The 18,801-nt window shown below is 38.0% G+C and overlaps 1 protein-coding gene and 1 long non-coding RNA gene across 2 annotated transcripts in view; one reads left to right on the top strand and one right to left on the bottom strand.

Moving 5' to 3' along the window:
• Positions 1-15,099, top strand: part of LOC106070570 (tripartite motif-containing protein 2-like) — a 29,888-nt gene extending 14,789 nt beyond the window's left edge. The window contains exons 2-3 of the mRNA XM_056004765.1: positions 7,049-7,352; positions 10,350-15,099. Of these exons, the coding sequence (XP_055860740.1) occupies positions 7,205-7,352; positions 10,350-11,146 (945 nt within the window). The 5' untranslated portion in view covers positions 7,049-7,204 and the 3' untranslated portion in view covers positions 11,147-15,099. The remainder of the gene's footprint in view (positions 1-7,048; positions 7,353-10,349) is intronic.
• LOC129921809 (uncharacterized) lies at positions 7,793-10,186 on the bottom strand. Its single transcript, XR_008773787.1, has 2 exons — positions 9,239-10,186; positions 7,793-8,498 (listed from the first exon to the last, which is right to left on the bottom strand). It is a non-coding gene; the product is annotated as an uncharacterized LOC129921809 (long non-coding RNA).
• Positions 15,100-18,801: the final 3,702 nt, after the last annotated feature.

The following is an 18,801-nucleotide window of genomic DNA, read 5'->3' as shown; positions in this document are numbered from 1 at the left end:
TATCCATTCTCAACAGTTTCATGTGTGACAAAAAGTCAAGATTAGACATAATGGTGACATGTCGATCATTTTCCAATAGAAAATGGCGTGAAGCAAGCTGTGTATTTGCTTCTTCTCTATTCGATATCTTCTTTGCCATAATTCTGGGTCAAATGAGGCAGCGATTGCACGAAGGCATCTACATCCGGTTTTGTTCAGACGGCAATGTGTCAATCTTCAACGTCTACTATCCCATACAAAACCAAAGGAGATGGGCATAACGGAGCTTCTCTATGCCGATAATTGCGCCCTGCTAGCCCACAATGAACATGATCTCGAGATCGCGGTCAACGAATTCGTATACGCTCCCGCCTATGTCTGTTTATCTATAAACCTTGGGAAAGCAGAAGTAATGTTCCAGAAGTGACCCAATAAAATCAAATCAGCCCTAAAGATCGCCGTAAATGGACGTCCCCTTAACGTGGTAGAACACTTCACGAACGTATGCCAAAAGCAGTCTTTTTTGGTGAGCGAGACAGGCAGCTGGAGGACAATCACTTAGGCCGCGGTGTGCACATTTCAGACCAAAAGGAAATCCGCTTCCGAGGACAGACGCAGACGGCGAAAAGAAAATCTTAATCGACCATAGGCGGACAATGGTTATGCTTGCCCTGGTTGTGGCAAAATATGTAGGTCACAGCTGGGCTGCGCAGCCACGGGAAATACTTCATTCGAGATCCTCGTGAATCTTCGGACCCGATGACAAGCCTTATTTCGAAGCAGTACGTTTTGGCGCGAAATACATTATGTACGTTTATTGTATTTTTTCTTTTAAAAGAATTATTCATATCTATGATTTGCATGAGTGTTTGTGTTAAGACATATTTTTCACGTACTAAATGTAAATGTGTGTTTGTGTTTAATAAACATTTTGGCTTGTGTATGTGTGTTTATTAAGAGGCACACTTTTATTTTCAAAAAATTTTTTTAAGATATCACTTTAAAATGAAAAACAAAAATCGTGTGAGAGAGGGGAGGAGTGGAGGAAAGAGTATATACAAGGAGTGAAATGTGAGCAGAAGAGAGGGGGCGGGATAGGTGTCACATGTAATGACCAATCCAAGGAGATGATTGCCAGACGCATGACGCCAACGACCAGTGATCGGTGCTGGTCTTGTCTTCATTTGTTTAACTCTACCTGCGTCAATGCGAGATGTGTCACCCAAATCACCCCTACCCAATTTCTCAAAATATATCTTTTCACGTTAGAGTTTATAATGACCACATTCCGTGTCTTGATCTTTACTATGTATGGAGTTATTGTCATTCAGCGTAATAGAGCTTTAGATGTTAACATGGTTTTGTTATAATTAAAGTGTGACACTTAGCTAGTTCGTATATTACACTAATGTCAAATAAAAAAAAATCTTTTGGAAAGAAATCCAAAAATGTCATCCAGTGCGATTAGCAGAACTCAAATATAGCATGTCATTACCATTCAGGAATCTGACTTATTATAGGCTTATAGACTTATTATAGGCCTATATTCATGAAATAAGCAAAACCTTTATAGGCTAATTAAAAAAAAAAATCGCTGAACTGTGTTAGAATTTCTACTATACATACACTATTATGGTAGAGTGAAATAAACGTTGTTATAAAAGCTACGTGCTTATTAAATTATCGTCAAATGATATCTCGCGCCAAAACGTCCCGTCGCCAAAATGGCGGGGCCAAAACGTCGGCGCCAAAACGTCACTACCGGCCTTATTTTTATTATGTGGGCGTTGAAAAGTAGATCTATAAGTAGAAGTATATAAAAGTATATTCAATATTGTATAGACAGTAGATCTTTTGAGTCTGATCTAGACTAGCTATAGAATTATTCTAGATCTAGATACAGACTCTATATAAAATAATCTAGATAGTAGATGTAAGTCTATCCTAATTAATAGACTTTGGTCAGGTAGAGCTAGATCTAGACTAATGACAATCTAGTCTCAAGATAGAATCTAGATTTCTAAACTAGATTCGATCTGAAATGTAGATCTAGATATCTATGGCCTCCTTCAGTCGCGAAGCGACTATGTATCATCTCGGTGAGATGAATGTCTGGGCATTAGCTGTGGTCGGAACGATGTCGCCCACACATCAGTTCCCCCCTCCGATTCCGAAGATTAATGATGAGTGCAGTGTTTACTGTGTATTTTAATGTTTTACGAATCACATGTGCTCATGTTGTGATATGACTACGCCTACAGTATACGCAGAACCATAGACTATATATATACAGGACTGCCAACACTAAGGGTAACTAAGCATAAGTTTCGTTCAACTCCAAAATGTGAGATGAGGTACTTCCGGTATAAACTTATGACTTATTTTATGACATTCACGATGTTTGAATGATAATGCCAACTGGATAATATATTTCTCTTTTCATCACATTTGACAATTTCTTTTTACATTGTATACTATTAATATATATATATATATATATATATATATATATATATATATATATATATATATATATATATATATATATATATATATATATATATATTGTTATAAACCTGGTGGTGGCACAGATGGGGGTGGTGTGTGTGTGTGTAGTCAGCCAACGCCAATCGCCCCAGGCCAGCGCTAGATGAGCGGTCGAGCGTGACGAGTTACGACGGTCAGCCGAGACGAGTTTCAACATGACGGTTCGGGAAGGATCGGCGTCGTGAACACAGCTCAGGAGCGTCACGAGAATTGTAGTCATCTGACCACCCAGAATGGTCGAGCGACGTTCTGTCCGATTCGAGAAGGCCTGTAGGGACCCTATATAAAGAGCGAAGGTATCAGAGACCAGTCAGTCACAACTTCCCGATCTACAGTTCGTTACAACGGCTCAGTACAAGTCCAAGACGAGACAGAGAGACCAGTGCAAGAGTTGACACGGCGGAGAGATATTTGTACAGTCTTGTGTTACGTGCTGCCAATTGTACAGTGTTGGCTGTTATTTATTGACATTAAACTATTACGTTACTTTGAAGCCCAGAGTTGTCAAGTTCTTTAAGTTGGTGGTGTCGTTTGGTACCATTTGCAGCGAGCCTGGATAGGGAGATTCGTAACAATATATATATATATATATATATATATATATATATATATATATATATATATATATATATATATATATATATGTATGTATATATATATGTATGTATATATATATGTATGTATATATATATGTATGTATATATATATGTATGTATATATATATATATATATATGTGTATGTATATATATATATGTGTATGTATATATATATATATATGTATGTATATATATATATATGTATGTATATATATATGTATATATATATATATATATATATATATGTATGTATATATATATATGTATGTATATATATATGTATATATATATATATATATGTATATATATATGTATATATATATATGTATATATATATGTATGTATATCCAGAGGTTATTACCAAATACCAGTCAGACAAGAATGCAAACGGTTTACGGCATTCACCACAGCTTATGGGCTATTCCATTTCAACTTCATGCCATTTGGTCTAGTCAACGCCAGCAGCACCTTTAATAGAGCCATTCACAGCATACTAGGCAATCGCTCTGACACAGTGTCATATATAGATGACATTTGCATATTCCATAAGACATAGAACGAACATATCAAAGGACTACAAGAAGTTTTTAGCATACTGAAACAACACGGTTTTACCATAAAGCCTAGCAAGGTAGAACTAGCCATGTCAGAAATATACTTCCTGGGTTATAGAGTCAGCTACAATTCGCTGAGACCACAAGAGAACATTATTCAACGCATACTAGACATCAAAGTCCCCACCAGTAAAAAGCAAGTGAGAAGTATTTTGGGTCTGTGTAATTTCTACAGACATTTCATACCAGGTTACACAGCACTCATAGCTCCATTGATTGAACTCACTAAGAAAGGACAGCCAACGAAGATTCCATGGTCTACAAAGTTACATACCACTATTGAGAACATTAAAGCTGAATTCTCAAGAGACACTATTCTCAAACTTCCGAATCCAGAGAAGCAATTTTACCTCGCCACAGATGCTTCATCTTCAGCTATAGGTGCATGCCTAATGCAGAAATACCAAGACACTTCACAGAAATGCCAAGAGACTTTGCACCCAGTATTTTTCATCAGCAGGAAGTTGTCACCAGCTGAAACCAGATACTCAACCATCGAACGTGAATGTCTAACCATTGTATGGGCCATAGCCAAGTTCTCCAGATATCTACTAGGTGCTCATTTCACACTCCTAACTGATCATGCACCACTAGCATTTCTGAACTCAAAGAAGTTAGCGAACAGTCGTTTAACTCGTTGGAGTCTACAACTCACAGACTACCAATTTGAGGTCAAGACAATTCCTGGACGTGAGAATGTTTTCGCTGACACACTTTCCAGATGTATTTAATTCTTTACATAATTGTGTATATATTTTTCTTCCACAGGTGTAGTATATCAGTTTTGTATTGTCATATTTTAATTTTATCATGAAGCACCATGAAGAGAAGTAACTCATTCAATTCAAGATTTAATTCATTCAAGTATTATGCTTTGTACAACTTTTGATATTGTCTCATTTTCATAACCACTTGAATAGTGAAACAGGTGTTCTAAGTCATCAATAATTTTGTTCTCATATACCTGACACTACATTTACATTTTTTTAAATGTTATCTTCAAGTTGACTTTATTTTTCAGAGCATTGTCATATGTTACCTCAACCATTTTTCTATAATTTCATGTATGGTATCTTATGTATATTTAAATATTTTAATACATATGAGCATTTCTATTACCATACAAATGCTAAATGGAGGGGGGGGGGTAATATGTCACAGATGCCATTATAGATTTATTTGTATATTTCACATTTAAAAGCTTATGTGTAAATAGAAATATAAACCTTTGACTGAGCCTCAGGAATTACCCCACAAATCTAGATCCTTCACAGCGCCTCAGGTTTTACCCGAGACGTAATTACGATGTTGCAAATCTATTGGTTGATTTGAAAATAAATAAAGACATTTTAGCGCCAGAGAATTGACGAGAGTAGAAAGAACGCCAGTCGATGAAAGAATTTCCTAGTAGACAGTCGCGTTTTCTAGGAGCTCTGATTTAAAGCCTTTGTAATGTTATTTGTGCTTGTTGATCTGTAACTTGTACATAAGCTGTACTTACGTTTTATATTTAAATAAAGTTCCAGAGTTGTGTTTTAACAAAGAATCTTTTATTGTGAATCCTAGATCCTCATTTATTCAACTATTTTAATTCAAGCGAAATCCCCGGCACCACAACACACGTTGTGACATTATATAACTTTCGTAACTTCTTCTGTAGAAAAATGACTTTTGTAATTTCTTTTACTGAAAATTTGGGCTATTCGCGTCTGACACATATATAATTTTGATGTGCAGCAACAAAGCCCATTAGAAAACATTGAGTTCAGCATTTATATTTGACATAATTTAAGAGCTCCTTAAGGAAAAGGTTTTTAATTATACTAGTGTTTCTCAGCTTCCTAAAAGTCAAATCAAGCACTGAACAGGTTTACGTCCTACGAAACATCGTCGAGACTGGACTACCAACCAATGATGTTGATCAGTTTTGTATATTAAAAAAGTTTGATAGCGTCCACCGGAATCACTCTGGAAAATAGCAAGAGAATAAGGGTACCCATGGCGTAAACCAAACAGAGTTGGATTTTTGCAGACGACATAGCTTATCTTTGAAATACAATTAAATGTATACATGATACGACGGATACAGACACCTCAAAGTTATGCATATTGGGTGCAGGTTCTCAGTACCTCATCAACATTGGTCCTAAAGATTTTGAACTAATAGAAAAGTTCACCTATTTAGGCAGTGTTATCTCAATAGCGATGAAGATGCATATCATGGTGTTGCATGTCAGATTGGAAAGCAGGAGCCATCTTTCAAAAAGGTTTGCCTATCTGAGCAAACAAATCAATTAGCCTGGAGATTAAAATCCACCTACTCAATCATTGTTCCAAAGGCTACTACGCTTAGTGACTTGGAAGGTTGAAAAGATGCTGAGGAGTGATGGTTGAACAGTGATGGCTGAGCAGTGATGGTTGAGCTCCTACGAATAATATTAAGAGATAGTGTTACCAATAGAGAAATCTTTTCCCGCACAGGCTTTTGCCGTCTTAGGGAAGTGGCGACTGAACGTCAACTGATATTTGTGGGACATATCATTAGACAAGACGAAACACGTTTACCAAAGTCAGCCTTAACATGAAAGCCGAAAGGAGGAACGCAAAAAACATGGCCGTCAACGTTTTAGAAGTCCTGAATTTCATGGGCAACAGCTGCAAAGTGGCTGTGAAAGTGTCGCCTTAGACTGATTTCTGTAGAGAGAGCTTGCAGCTCTTTGCATCGAATGGCGCGCGAGGGGATAAGAAGTTAGAAGCTCACTCAGAGTTGTACCAAGCGTTTTTCTACATTTCTGAGCTTCAGAAACTCTCCTGACGTCTACAACGTATTATTACAGGTCAAATCGAATTCAATTAAGAAGGTTTGGGACACGTTGAAACGAAACTGTGAGAGACATTCAAGGTAGTCAGTTTTAAGTTTTTCAATGTTGTATTTTGAAAAAGTTCATTTTTCCAACTTGGGTGTCACCCCCTGGTGGATGTCACCCGGTGCGACTCGCATCCCCCGCACCCCGCTAGTGACGCCACTGTGTGTAAGCATAATATCTATGGAAATTACATTAAATCTCTACTATCTTATGGTCGTCTACTGTCGACTGCATCTTTATCGACATTTATTTCAATAAGTTTTGGTAATATAGGGCTTACTTTCATAAATGGCTGAAATTAGATTTTGGCAGAAATAGTTGCAATAGGAGCAATCTTAAACCGATCCAAGAGAGAGAGAGAGAGAAGTCATTGAGTTTGTGTGTGAAATGATTGAAAATTGTATTGATAAAACATACTTTTATTTGTTTGTTTATTTATTGCAGGACTTGTAGACCAAAGTCAACTTCCAATGTTTCATAGAAAGTGCTCATCTGGTCACAAGAAATGACCATCTGTCAAGTACAAACAAAATTAGATACATGGAGAAAAAGACTTCAAGTGACCTAATTTTTTGTCTGAAATTAAAAAGCTAAAGAATAATGTATTTCTTAAAACGCCTAACAAAATCAGATACCATCTTTAACAAGACGGAACTAGATCAAGGCAAATTGTGGAAAAAAATTGGAAGGAAAGGCCAAGGTCGAGGTCAATTCGATATGCCATGTGGTGTGACAACTACAAAGTCTGGTAAGCATCTACAAGATACTTGTCCATCCTTTAAACGTTGTAGGTTTCTTTACTGCCTCTATTTTTATCCAACAATGAAATGGCCAATAATATCCCCCATTTAGACACACAAACACTGATATACTACTTGGCCGACAAATTATCGTAGGTCTAAAAGATAAAATACCTTTTTTTACTACTCCAATGGAATGAAGCAGTCCGACGTCCTCCTTCTTCCATATAGGAGTAATCTTTTGCCTTGTGCCCTAGTGAGTTGTAGTCATTAGGGATAAAAAGCCTTGTCTTTCTACCTCTGTGACAGGTGGGGAAATGTGACGTGTGTTTGGCGCGTTTAATGTCTAGGGGATGATTATTTTTAAAGCTATCACACCCCACTTATCAGCATATGAATCGGGAGCAGACACGTAACGAGACAAAGCAATGAAAGATAGATACAAAAGTTAAAAATGAAGCATATTTATTTACATAAATATACATATAAGAATAAAAAGGGGGAGGGTTTGCATCTATCTCTAATTAGTAAGGTATTTTGATCATCACTCTAGCACTTAATAAGAGAGCATGTCACTTTGTCCTCTGACTTAGCTGGTTGTCCTGTTGATGTCGCAGCTGGCTGTGTCCTGGCTTGAGGTTCTGCAGCTGGAGGTGGCGCTCTAGCGGATAGAGGGACGCCGGTGATATAGTTCTTGTGGAGTCTCAATCCCTAAAATCTAATATCTGTAGTGGGCACAATAGGGCGGGTGGCCGGCTACCGTGGGCACAAGGTTACTGCGGGCAGAGCTGATCTGCCGTGGGCAGCGTAGTTGACAGGATATGTCCAGTGAGTTGCAGAGGGTTGGCGTAGCTATGACGTCTCACACAGATCCGAGTCTATAGGGACGTCGCACCTAATAGCTTGACAGGTGGGCTGTCGAATAGGCGGGCAATGCCGATAGCGCCAAGTGGTAGAGTTGAGTAGATCTCAGTAGGCAAGTGCAGTGCTGAATAGCACTAAGCACAAATGCAGGTAAATAGATCGTTGATCCAATGAATAAATAGGCAGGTCAGTGAGCTAGTGCAGTGCTGAATAGCACTAAGCACAAAGATAGTAGGTGATTCTTGATATCAACTAAATAGGCAGGTAAATAGGCAGACACCTGAGGGAGGCTGCGGATAAATAAAGACAAGTTAGGACATGTCTCTCATGCATCTTATCGATGCCCTCGACTGAGGTGCATTCGTCAGATTGGTAAAGTTGCTTTAGAGCATAAAGGGGAGATGATGACAAATAGGATTTGGAAAACAGATGGCTGATAGTAGCAATATAAAAGTGTACATAAAAGGGAAAGTAATAATATAAAAATGTACATAGAAGGGGAAATAATAATCTCAAATAAACAACACAGGTGGATAGAGAAAGAAGGGGGGGGGAATGGGCGGTGGTCAGCGACCCAGATGGTTTGTTTACATATGACCGTGGGTCGAGAACAATGAAGCGTGCTTGAATGGAGAGGGTGTCCCTTCAAGCGGCGCAACTCTCATTAGAGTAAAATGAGTACAGGGGAGACAATTCATTACAGGGGAGATAACTCATATCTCCTTTCTAAGCGCAGTATTAGTGCGATAGTAGAATTATCAAGGCTGTCAACCGAGATAAAGGAAATAAAATAAGGTGTACAAATAAATACATGGTTGCATCAACGATCAATTGAGCAACGTAGCATTAATAGATTAATGCAATACATAAATAAATACATAGGACATGTTTATGTTTTCTACTTACGCCAGTGAGAAATACACAATGCACTAATTAAATATAAATGAACTAGGCAAAATACACATGATAAAATCCAATGGAAATATACACAGAGTAATTAAGATGGAACTTGTGATTAAGTTCGGCTTACCACCAGGTATTCCTCTAGGAGTGAGAAAAAATGAAGCAGTCCAGACTCGATAGCTCAGCTCGAATGAGAATGAAAGAGAGTCTGATTTGAGTTGGTTTACTTTATATAAGCCTGGAAAGTGCGGGCGGACACAGGAAATGCCCTAGGCTAAGATTTATCTTACACGTGGGTGGATTGGACTCGAGGTGGGAGCCGCACCTTGGAATATCACGCGGTGTGTTGACCAGGGTAATCTCTTAGATCAAAGAGAGACGTGAGAGAAGGGGGGGGGGGAGAAGGATTAGCTTGCATTCAAACCAAGGTGGTGTCAACCGCGACCGTCCTTCAGACATCCGGCGGGCAAGACAAAAGAGATTGTGTGTTTACCTTTCCCCGATCAAGGGCAGATAAATGAAAGGACGCGCTTTAGCTATCTCCAATGTGGTCAACTAAGTCTAGCCTGGAGAGGAAAGGGTGGTGCGGGTGAAGAAATTGGGGTTAGGACGGGGAAATAATTGAAATAAACTAAATAAATAATAAATAATAATAATTAATGCTGTGATAAATTTGAGTGACTCTGACAGCGAGTTTTTGACTTGTCACAACCTCAATCTGTGCGCAACAATAAGTTTTAGCTTTAAAAATGTCCATTTTTTTTCTTTTATGGCTGAAATTTTAGTCGTTTAAAGAAGGTCAACCAAAAAAGAGCCTTGACTAAATCTACTACTTAACATTTGATTGGATATTTTGTAAGTTTTAATGCTCCCTTCGTTTCTCCAAGCTTCCGAAGTGTGTGGACATTTTAATTCAAACACGCAGTCACCTCATTATAACAGACATGTGTAGAGTCACACTGTCCTGATCCAAAGTCAAATAATATTATGTTCAAATTCTTCTATGGCTCAGCATAAAGTGAAAGTTTGAACTAACTAGCAACAGAGAAACGCTCTGCCTTCACTATTATCTCTACTCCTTGTTCCAAACTGAGCAGTTTCTAGTCAAACAAAATACGCTAGTTGTCCATTTCCACACTAACTGACATGTACAAGTCAAAGATTCCATAGATGTCAATTTGAAATGAAAAATAGATCTATAGTCATCCTTAATATACATTTCTTTCTTTTTATAACAGGTGACGTCATTATCGCGGATACTGAAAACCACAGAGTTCAAATTTTTAATTTTGACGGCGTGTTCAAATCAAAATTTGGAAGTAAAGGTTCAAAACCATCTCAACTTTGTTATCCAATGGGCGTAGCTGTCACATCTAGTGAAGATGTAGTTGTAACAGACAGCGTCAATGCAGCAATTAAGTTGTTTAGCATAGATGGTACTCTCAAAATGTGTTTCACTCAGCAGGCAGCGGTAGAATTTCCTCACGGAATATGTGTCACAATCGATGACCATATTATATTCACTGATATATGTAAACATTCTGTCACAGTTCTACAACCAAACGGAACTATCAGCCATATTTTTGGCAAATATGGTGACGGCCCTCAAGAATTCGATCATCCTTACTGTGTCACCACAAACTCATCGAATCAGATTATTGTCTCCGACACGGGAAACAACTGTGTCAAAATATTCCATTTTCAAGGCAGGCTACTGCGTTGCTTTACATCTTTAGATTTTCACCTTCCTTCTGAAAATTTCGTTTCGTTGTTTGGAGTCTGTACAGACAGCGATGATAATACGCTTGTTGTATGCAACAGTGGAGTGTATATTTTGACCAAAAATGGGCGTCTATGGGAAGTACTAACCTCTGATGATGGTCTTACAACACCGAAGTGCATCGCGTTTTCTCAAGGCCGGCTTATTGTGACTCAGTCGGGATATGATGTTAAGCATGAGGTGTGCATATATCGCTATAATAAAGACGATTTTAAATCTCTTAACACATTGCTATACTATGCTATATCCATATAATTACGTCCTATTACAATTTCCAAAAACAAAATGCAATTTGTTCTTATCCAGTTCAAAATAATTAAACTTTGCTAGAATTTTTCTAAAACATTTCTACAATATATTTTGTATGTTGTTGTTTTTTTGGGCGGCCCTCGAAAGGATAGTGAAAATCCGACATTATAATATTTTAGACCATTCAAAGTTCTGATGCAACGGCTACTTTTTTCTTTTCTGAAAGCGAAAAATCTAATTTTTAAAATCACTTATGCAAGCAGTATTTTTCATAAAAATGAACCACTTTTACAACTATTTATTATTAATAGTAACAAACATTGAAGTCTCTTTAGTAGGGGAAATGGCCATTTACCATATTTTTACCAACTTTATGCAAACGGTTTTAGTTTTTTTGTCAAAAAAATTTTTTCCCAAATATATTGCTAAGTACAATAAGTTCTGTCATATTGACTACTACATTTACACAAAAGAATATTTTCTTTTTTTAAAGAAAAAAAATCTGTTTAGTATGCATATATGTTGGACATAATTTAAAACAACAATTAATTAGTAGTTTATCATTATCTCGTGAACTACCCTGTATCGCAGTGAGAACCCGAACTATATACATACGGAAACGTTTTTGTTTTTCTGAAGAATAAGAGATTGTCCCTTTACAAAACAATTAGAGCACTTATACATTCATTATAAGACATTAGTTAGGCCAGATTCACATCTAACTTCATATTCACTTTCACCTATCCTTTGGTCTGTGGAGCGCTGGGGAACCACACAAGATCCGTTAACCTTCTTTCTCCATTCTTCTCTGTCATTTGTCTTTGATAGAATTTCCTTCTGATGTTCTTTCTGAAAATATTGAAACCACTTCGAGGGCCGATTTTGAGTTTGTGTTTCCACATAAACTGTCTTTGTAACCTTGATTCTTTTCTTTTTTTTAGTAATTAAGTCAAATTAGGCTTTACTTATTATTGATAACATCTTTCTTATATTTATACCTTATTTTATATCTTTGTCAGATTTATACAATTCATATTGGCCCTTTTTTCTTCCAATCATGTACATACACTTTCTTTTTAAATTATTAATCTTGTACTTTGTATTATGAATACATTTCCGGTAATAAAAAATATGAAATCTTTCTAGTTTTCCTTTTTTTTAAATACTTTGACACATACAAAATAAATAAAATTACAATTTAAAATTCTTCTTCCTTCTCCATCAACCACCTGGCCCATCATGTGACCTGACAGCCATAGTCTTTCTCTCTTCATAAGGCAAAAGTCCTAATAAGTAATTTTTTTTTAATACACAAAGGCTCTTTAAAATGGGATCTTTTATTTCAAGGAAATCCTTGTAGGGATTTCTGTTGTTTTTTTTTTTTGTTGTCAACAACATAATGTGACAGTAATGTTTATCTCGGTGATTAGTTGATTTCAGATATTGCTCAATTGTCTACACTGTACATGTGATACTAGCTTCTTTCATATTACTCCGTATTCATTTAGTCCTTCAAAATATTTTTTTTCTTTTGTAATTGTTTATTACTTAATTATTTGAAAACTCTAGCTAGAATGCCAACAGTTTAGTTACAGTTCCATATGCTTTATTCTACTTGAAAGTGTGTGAATTACTTCTTCTTCTACACACACACAGACATATATATATAGTTCGTCCATCGTGGTTCGATGATAACCACTTTGTCATCCAGGGGACTGAGGGTTTTGCACTGGGGTTTTATGCCTCCTCATGTGGCTGGTGAGACCTATGTGAGCCCGGAATGTTCGGCTGCACACTGGGCAGGTTATTCCAGCTGGAGCTAGTGTCGTTTGTCTTGCTTTTCTTCTCTGGCGATTTTCCTCTGCCAGCGTTGTTCTCTTTTCCTCAGCAACCTGTGCGCCAGTTTTCACAGCGCGACGCCATGATGCTCTGTCATGTGTCTATGTCTCCCAGGAGGCTGGATCTATGCTGAACGCCTCACTTTCCTTCACTTGTATGGCCAACTAAGCGAAGGAAAGCGCTCTTTTACATATATAGCTCCTATGTCCTCAATTGGATCGGTAATAGCAGGAAGGTTTTCTCTCCTTGTGATGAAAATCCGGATGCAAAGTATTTATTTAGAAAATTAACTTTATATTATGAATTTTTGATGGAAAATTCTTGTTTCCCTCTTCTTAACATCGATGTGGTAACATTGATTTTTATTGTGACTATGAGATATTCATAATTTTGGTGGTCATCAAATTTTAGGTTTGTATTTTATAAATAAGTAATATACAAATACTTTATTGAAATGTTATTGACACCTGAATTAATTAAATTAATTTTATTTTGGAGAAAGATTTGCCATCTAGGTCCAAGGCCTGGTGTTTTTATTTAGTTATTTATTTTAACAAATTATCAAAAATTCGAGGGATAATATGGCAACGTCTTACACAAAGATGAACTTACGACTTTATGAAAGTTCTTTGAAGAATACATTTCAAAATAACAGCAAATGTCTTGTGTCAGAATATGATAGAAACTATTCTGTTGTACATCTTTATAGGGACAACTGTTATGCAATAGCAACACAAAAAATGTCCGCGACGTCTTACACAAAGATGAAATGATGACGTTCCCACCTATCCCAGACGTACTTGTGCTATATTATCTGAAATAGTGCTCACATAATAAAATTGGCCAGCGCTGCCTCCTTATTTATTAAACTTAATTGGACCTGCGACTAGACTTTTTTTTTTACCAAGATTCCTCTTGGTGCTCTCTGATTTCAACAAAACACTTAAATGTCTGCCCGCCCCACCTTTTTTTTTTTTTACTTTTACTTTTGACATGCGATCTTCTTATTATGATAAAAAAAAAAAGCATTGCAGACAACAGGAGAGAATTTCTGAAGCTCAGAATGCATGAAAACGGTAAACGTTTGAGCAATTTTCTTTTCGACAATTTGCTATAAAAGTTGTGTATATTTAAGGATTTGCTATTGATTTATTGATGTCTTCCAGTGAATTTCAGGGCTTTTAAAATCTCATTTAATGATATAAAATAATGGATATATTGTTTTATTTGTTATGAATGTAAGCCTACTCTAGGCTTCAAATGGGAAGGGGGGTTTCAATATTTAATGTCTTTTAGTAGGAGTTTAAAATTAGTGTGTGTTTGTGTGTGTTGTGAAATAAGCGTGTTGTTTTGTTTACAGCTAATAAAACTCATTCATGTTTTCTTCTTACCAACTCTTCTAAAAAGTCGCAGTTGAATATTTCTGAATTGTACATTTATCCATGGTCATAGAATTATATATACTATATCTAGACTGGACATGGAGACTTTTGAACATTACACAAAATGATCGCTCGTGAACATTTTGTTAAAAGCTGAAACAAGGCGTTGTTTTGTCAAGTAGTTCAAAGAAGTAAAGACTACTTTTTTTCAATCCTAACCTATGTAACATATAATTTAATTTTTAGATCTAGATCTAGTAAACGAACATCAATAATAAGTGTACTCTCGTCTCGTAATTATTATTTTGCAATTTTTAGATACACAATATTCTTTATCAAAAGACTGAATGCAACACTAAATTGTGATTTTTTGTGTATTTTTGATAATCAATTACTAGATCTAAATCTAAAAAATAAAATTATATGTTACATAGGTTAGAGTTAAAAAAAAAACAACGTTACTTCTTTGAACTACTTTACAAAACAACGCCTTGATCCAACTTTCTACAAAATGTTCACGATCGATCTGTCGCGGATAAGAATTTATTTCCAGTTTCCAGTCTGGTAGTATATATATAAGTCTATGTCCACATTGTGTCTTATGCTTGAGTGTATGCCTTTTTTATATTGTGTTTTTAATTACTTGATTAACAGATGTTATCATTGTTTTAGATGTAAAAACAAAAAGACTTTTTTGAACCTTTTTAGTGCACTTAAATAAACATTTCAAATATTGTTTTCAACTTGTTGTTTTTATTTACCAAATGAAATTGACAGCATTTCTAGTTTTACATTGAAATGATAGAAGAGTTTACAAACTGGTGCACCGAATGTCACAAAAACTAAGAACTTATAATAGATTTCAGATAGAAAAAACAAACTATACGTGAACTGCAAATAAACACAACATCTATAGAACAAGTAAAGGCATATAAACATCTAGGCGTTATCATTAATAACAAACTTTCATGGGAAGACCAACTTGGAACAAAGAAAACAGCCCAGCGACTACTTTTTCTATACAAACTCAATAGCTTTAAACTAAACAAAAAGATCCAAGATACTTTTTACAGCGCGACTATACAAAATCTGCTAACATACGGAATAACTTGTTGGCAAGGCAACGCTTCATCTAAACTGTTGCGACGTCTAAAAAACATCATAAAAAGGGCATCAAAAATTACACTCACAACATTACCATATTTAAAGGAACTTTTTGAACAAAAGTGTCTAAAGAAAATCGAAAAAATCTTGGAAGACAACGGCCACCCGCTCCATCAGAACTACGTCAGGTCGTCGCGAAGTGGGCGACTGCTGTCAATCGAAACAAGAACAGAGCGATACAAAAACTCGTTCGTACCTCACTCGGTCAGACTATATCACCGCCACTCTTTGATCAGGGAACATGAAAAGCACCAAGATGCCTATGTGTAGTCGCTGAATGAACTTTTTATGTTGTGTCTGTTACATTTATGTGTATATTTCTGTTGTGTTGTCTTTATATGAGAAAAGAGTCCTTGTAATCACAACAAATTTCCGTAAGGATCAATAAAGCAGTCTTAGTCTTAGTCTTTCGTTGAGTGCCTACCTTAGAGTTACAACAATTGGTGTTAAAAGTGGGATTAGGGCAGCTCAACGAATGAAAAGAATAACAACGATTAGGAAGCTAAATGAACTAAGCTGTAAACAGTTCAAAGAGGAGCTCCGAGCCAGGGAGCTGAGGATCTTCTGTGCCAAAGAAAAGATGAGAGACAGTCTTCGACAGAACCTGGTTGATGAAGGGGGGATCCCGAGACCTACCTGTTTGAGGTCGAACCAGATATGGAAGATATGCAACAACAGATGGGTTCTCAGCAAGAACAGATGGGAGCTGTGCTAAAAAATATTGGGTCTATGCAAGAACAGTTGAACTCAGAGCTAGGAAACGCCAATGACAAGATAGATGCCATGGACACCAAGATGGATGTCATGGAATTGGTAATCAAAACCAATTTACTAGCTATGAACCAACGCATACATGCTGTGGAGGAGATAATCACAAACATTGACGAACAGATGAATCAGAGGGTTGACGCAGTGGAAGAAAGAGAAGTCTGCTTTGTGGTTGAAGCTATTGCTTTACATGCTATGAATACCACTACGAGCAAGACAGGTGAATCGATGTGTACCATGCTCGGCAAGACTGATGAACCGATATATGATCTGCTGAACAAGACAGACGAACAGATGGCTACTATGTCGAGAAGAATAAACGATCCGTTACTCATCGGAGACGCTGATAATGATAGTGCTGTCAGTGACTGTGATAACGAATTTTGCAAGCGTGGCTCTCACGACAAGAAGCCTGGCGATTGCTTCGAATATCACAATAATGGGCACAGACCTGATCATGTCCAAGTGATTTCTGCTGCCTACACACAGGCGTTCTACGAGATCTGTGCTGACTGGAGCTTGCAGGGAGAGGGCAAGTACTAGAAGACCTGCCAACAAGGTCATGACCCAACAGGCGCTTGTCCAGAGACCATAACCAGCGAGAGAAGCCCTGAAGGTGGTCATAGTAAACCAGTAAGACGTGATGCAGCAGCTGATGAACTTTTGCACATTGGACGTTACCCAAGTGCCCTACAGGCATGTCTTCCAGATGCTGCTGGGTTTGGTGACCTGTTTAATAACCTGGCCTCCGGGGGGCCTCCGACAAAATTGCAAAGCATTCACCGAGAAAGTCTGCTGAAGCGACGTTCTTGATCAACTGCATTAAAAACAAGAGCTGTCACCTTCGCTCTACGTGTCAGGTGTCTAACGCCAGCAACGACCATCAGGATGGAGAGACAACGATTGAGATATCGTCTTGAGAGAAACTTGGTCAACTGGCGAAGGACAAAGCGGCAACTGTAGATAGCAGTGTGGATGACTTTGTGGGGAACACGCTTCCTGCCGTCTATGGCACCCACAGACCGACCTCCACCTGTCCACCTGCACTGACCAACGTCCACTACCCTGTAGGGCACCTGAATCTGTTCGGGACGAACAGAGCTGAGAAGGGGGCAATGTTATAACTCCGCTCCCGAGCCACACTGATGGTGCGCACCAGAGCGCCATTCAACACAAGTAGTGGAAGACCTGTTTAGACAGGAAGAAGGACTGGTGTTGATTCGGCTAAAGTGATGGGAGTCTAAGTTGTCTTGACTCGAGAGAACGTTCTTTGTGCTATCTATGAACTGTGGGCGGCTCTGGGAAGTGTGTCGGTGGTCTGCATTGGTATTTAGGTGGGAAAGGACTGGTGTCACTTGAGATAGGACATTTTGGGACTTGATGGCTGAAGTCCATGCCTGTTTGTACTGTAAATAAATACCTAGTTTATTGTTACCTCCTGCCTTTCGTTGAGCGCCTACCTTAGATATATATATACGGCTTATCTTCCGAAGATAAGTGAGGAATGCAGTATTTCCCGTGTATGCGCAGCCCAGCTGTAACTTACATATTTTGTCACATCCAGGGCAAGCATAACCACTGTCCGCAAGTGGTCGATTTAGATTTTCTTTTTGCCGTCTGTGTTTGTCCTCGGTAGCGGATTTTCTTTTGGTCTCAAATGTGTATCCCGCGGCCTTCGTGAATAACCTCCAGTTGTCTCTTTCTGAGGCCGCATGCAACTAGGTGATCTCTTCTATGTAAGCCAAGGAAAGTTGGCGCCTAAGCTGGTCTTAGAAGCTTTTACGTGGGGCGCCTCTGTTACGTCGACCACCTTTTAGCTCATCAAAAAAGACTACCTTTGGCATACTTTCGTCTCCCATACGGGATACGTGCCATACCCAGCGTGACTGTCGGACCATAAGAAGTCCCTCGATACTACCCATACCGGTCTTCGCAAGGACATCGCTGTTTATAGTGCGGTCTTGCCACCGTATGTCCATGATGGAGCGCAAACATCTTTGGTGTAAGTGCTCAAGAAGTCTTAGTTGTTTTATGTATAGTTGTGACAGGTTGGCGAAAGTGACGTGTGTTTGGCGCGTTTAATGTCTAGGGGATGATTATTTTTGAAGCTATCACACACCAACCCGTCAGCATATAAATCGGGAGCAGGCACGCAACGAGACAAGCAATGAAAGAGAGATACAAAAGTTAAAATGAAGAATAGAAGAATAAAAAGGGGGATGGTTTGCATCTATCTCTAATCGATACTCTATTTAATAATCACTCTTGCACTTAATAAGAGAGTATGTCACTTTGTCTTCTGAACTTAGGTGGTTGTCCTGCTTGGCGGCGGGTGGCCGGCTACCGTGGGCACAAGTGTACTGCGGGCAGAACTTATCTGCCGTTGGCAGCGTAGTTAACAGGATAAGTCCAGTGAGTTACAGAGGGTTGGCGTAGCTATGACGTCTCGCACAGACGCTGGGTCTATAGGGACGTCGCACCTAATAAGTTGACATGTGGGCTGTCGAA

The sequence above is a fragment of the Biomphalaria glabrata genome, chromosome 11 (assembly GCF_947242115.1).
Source record: "Biomphalaria glabrata chromosome 11, xgBioGlab47.1, whole genome shotgun sequence".
Classification (NCBI taxonomy): Eukaryota; Metazoa; Mollusca; class Gastropoda; family Planorbidae; genus Biomphalaria; species Biomphalaria glabrata.
Note: the sequence above shows the minus strand (reverse complement) of the source record. Positions and strands in the feature narration are given on the sequence as shown.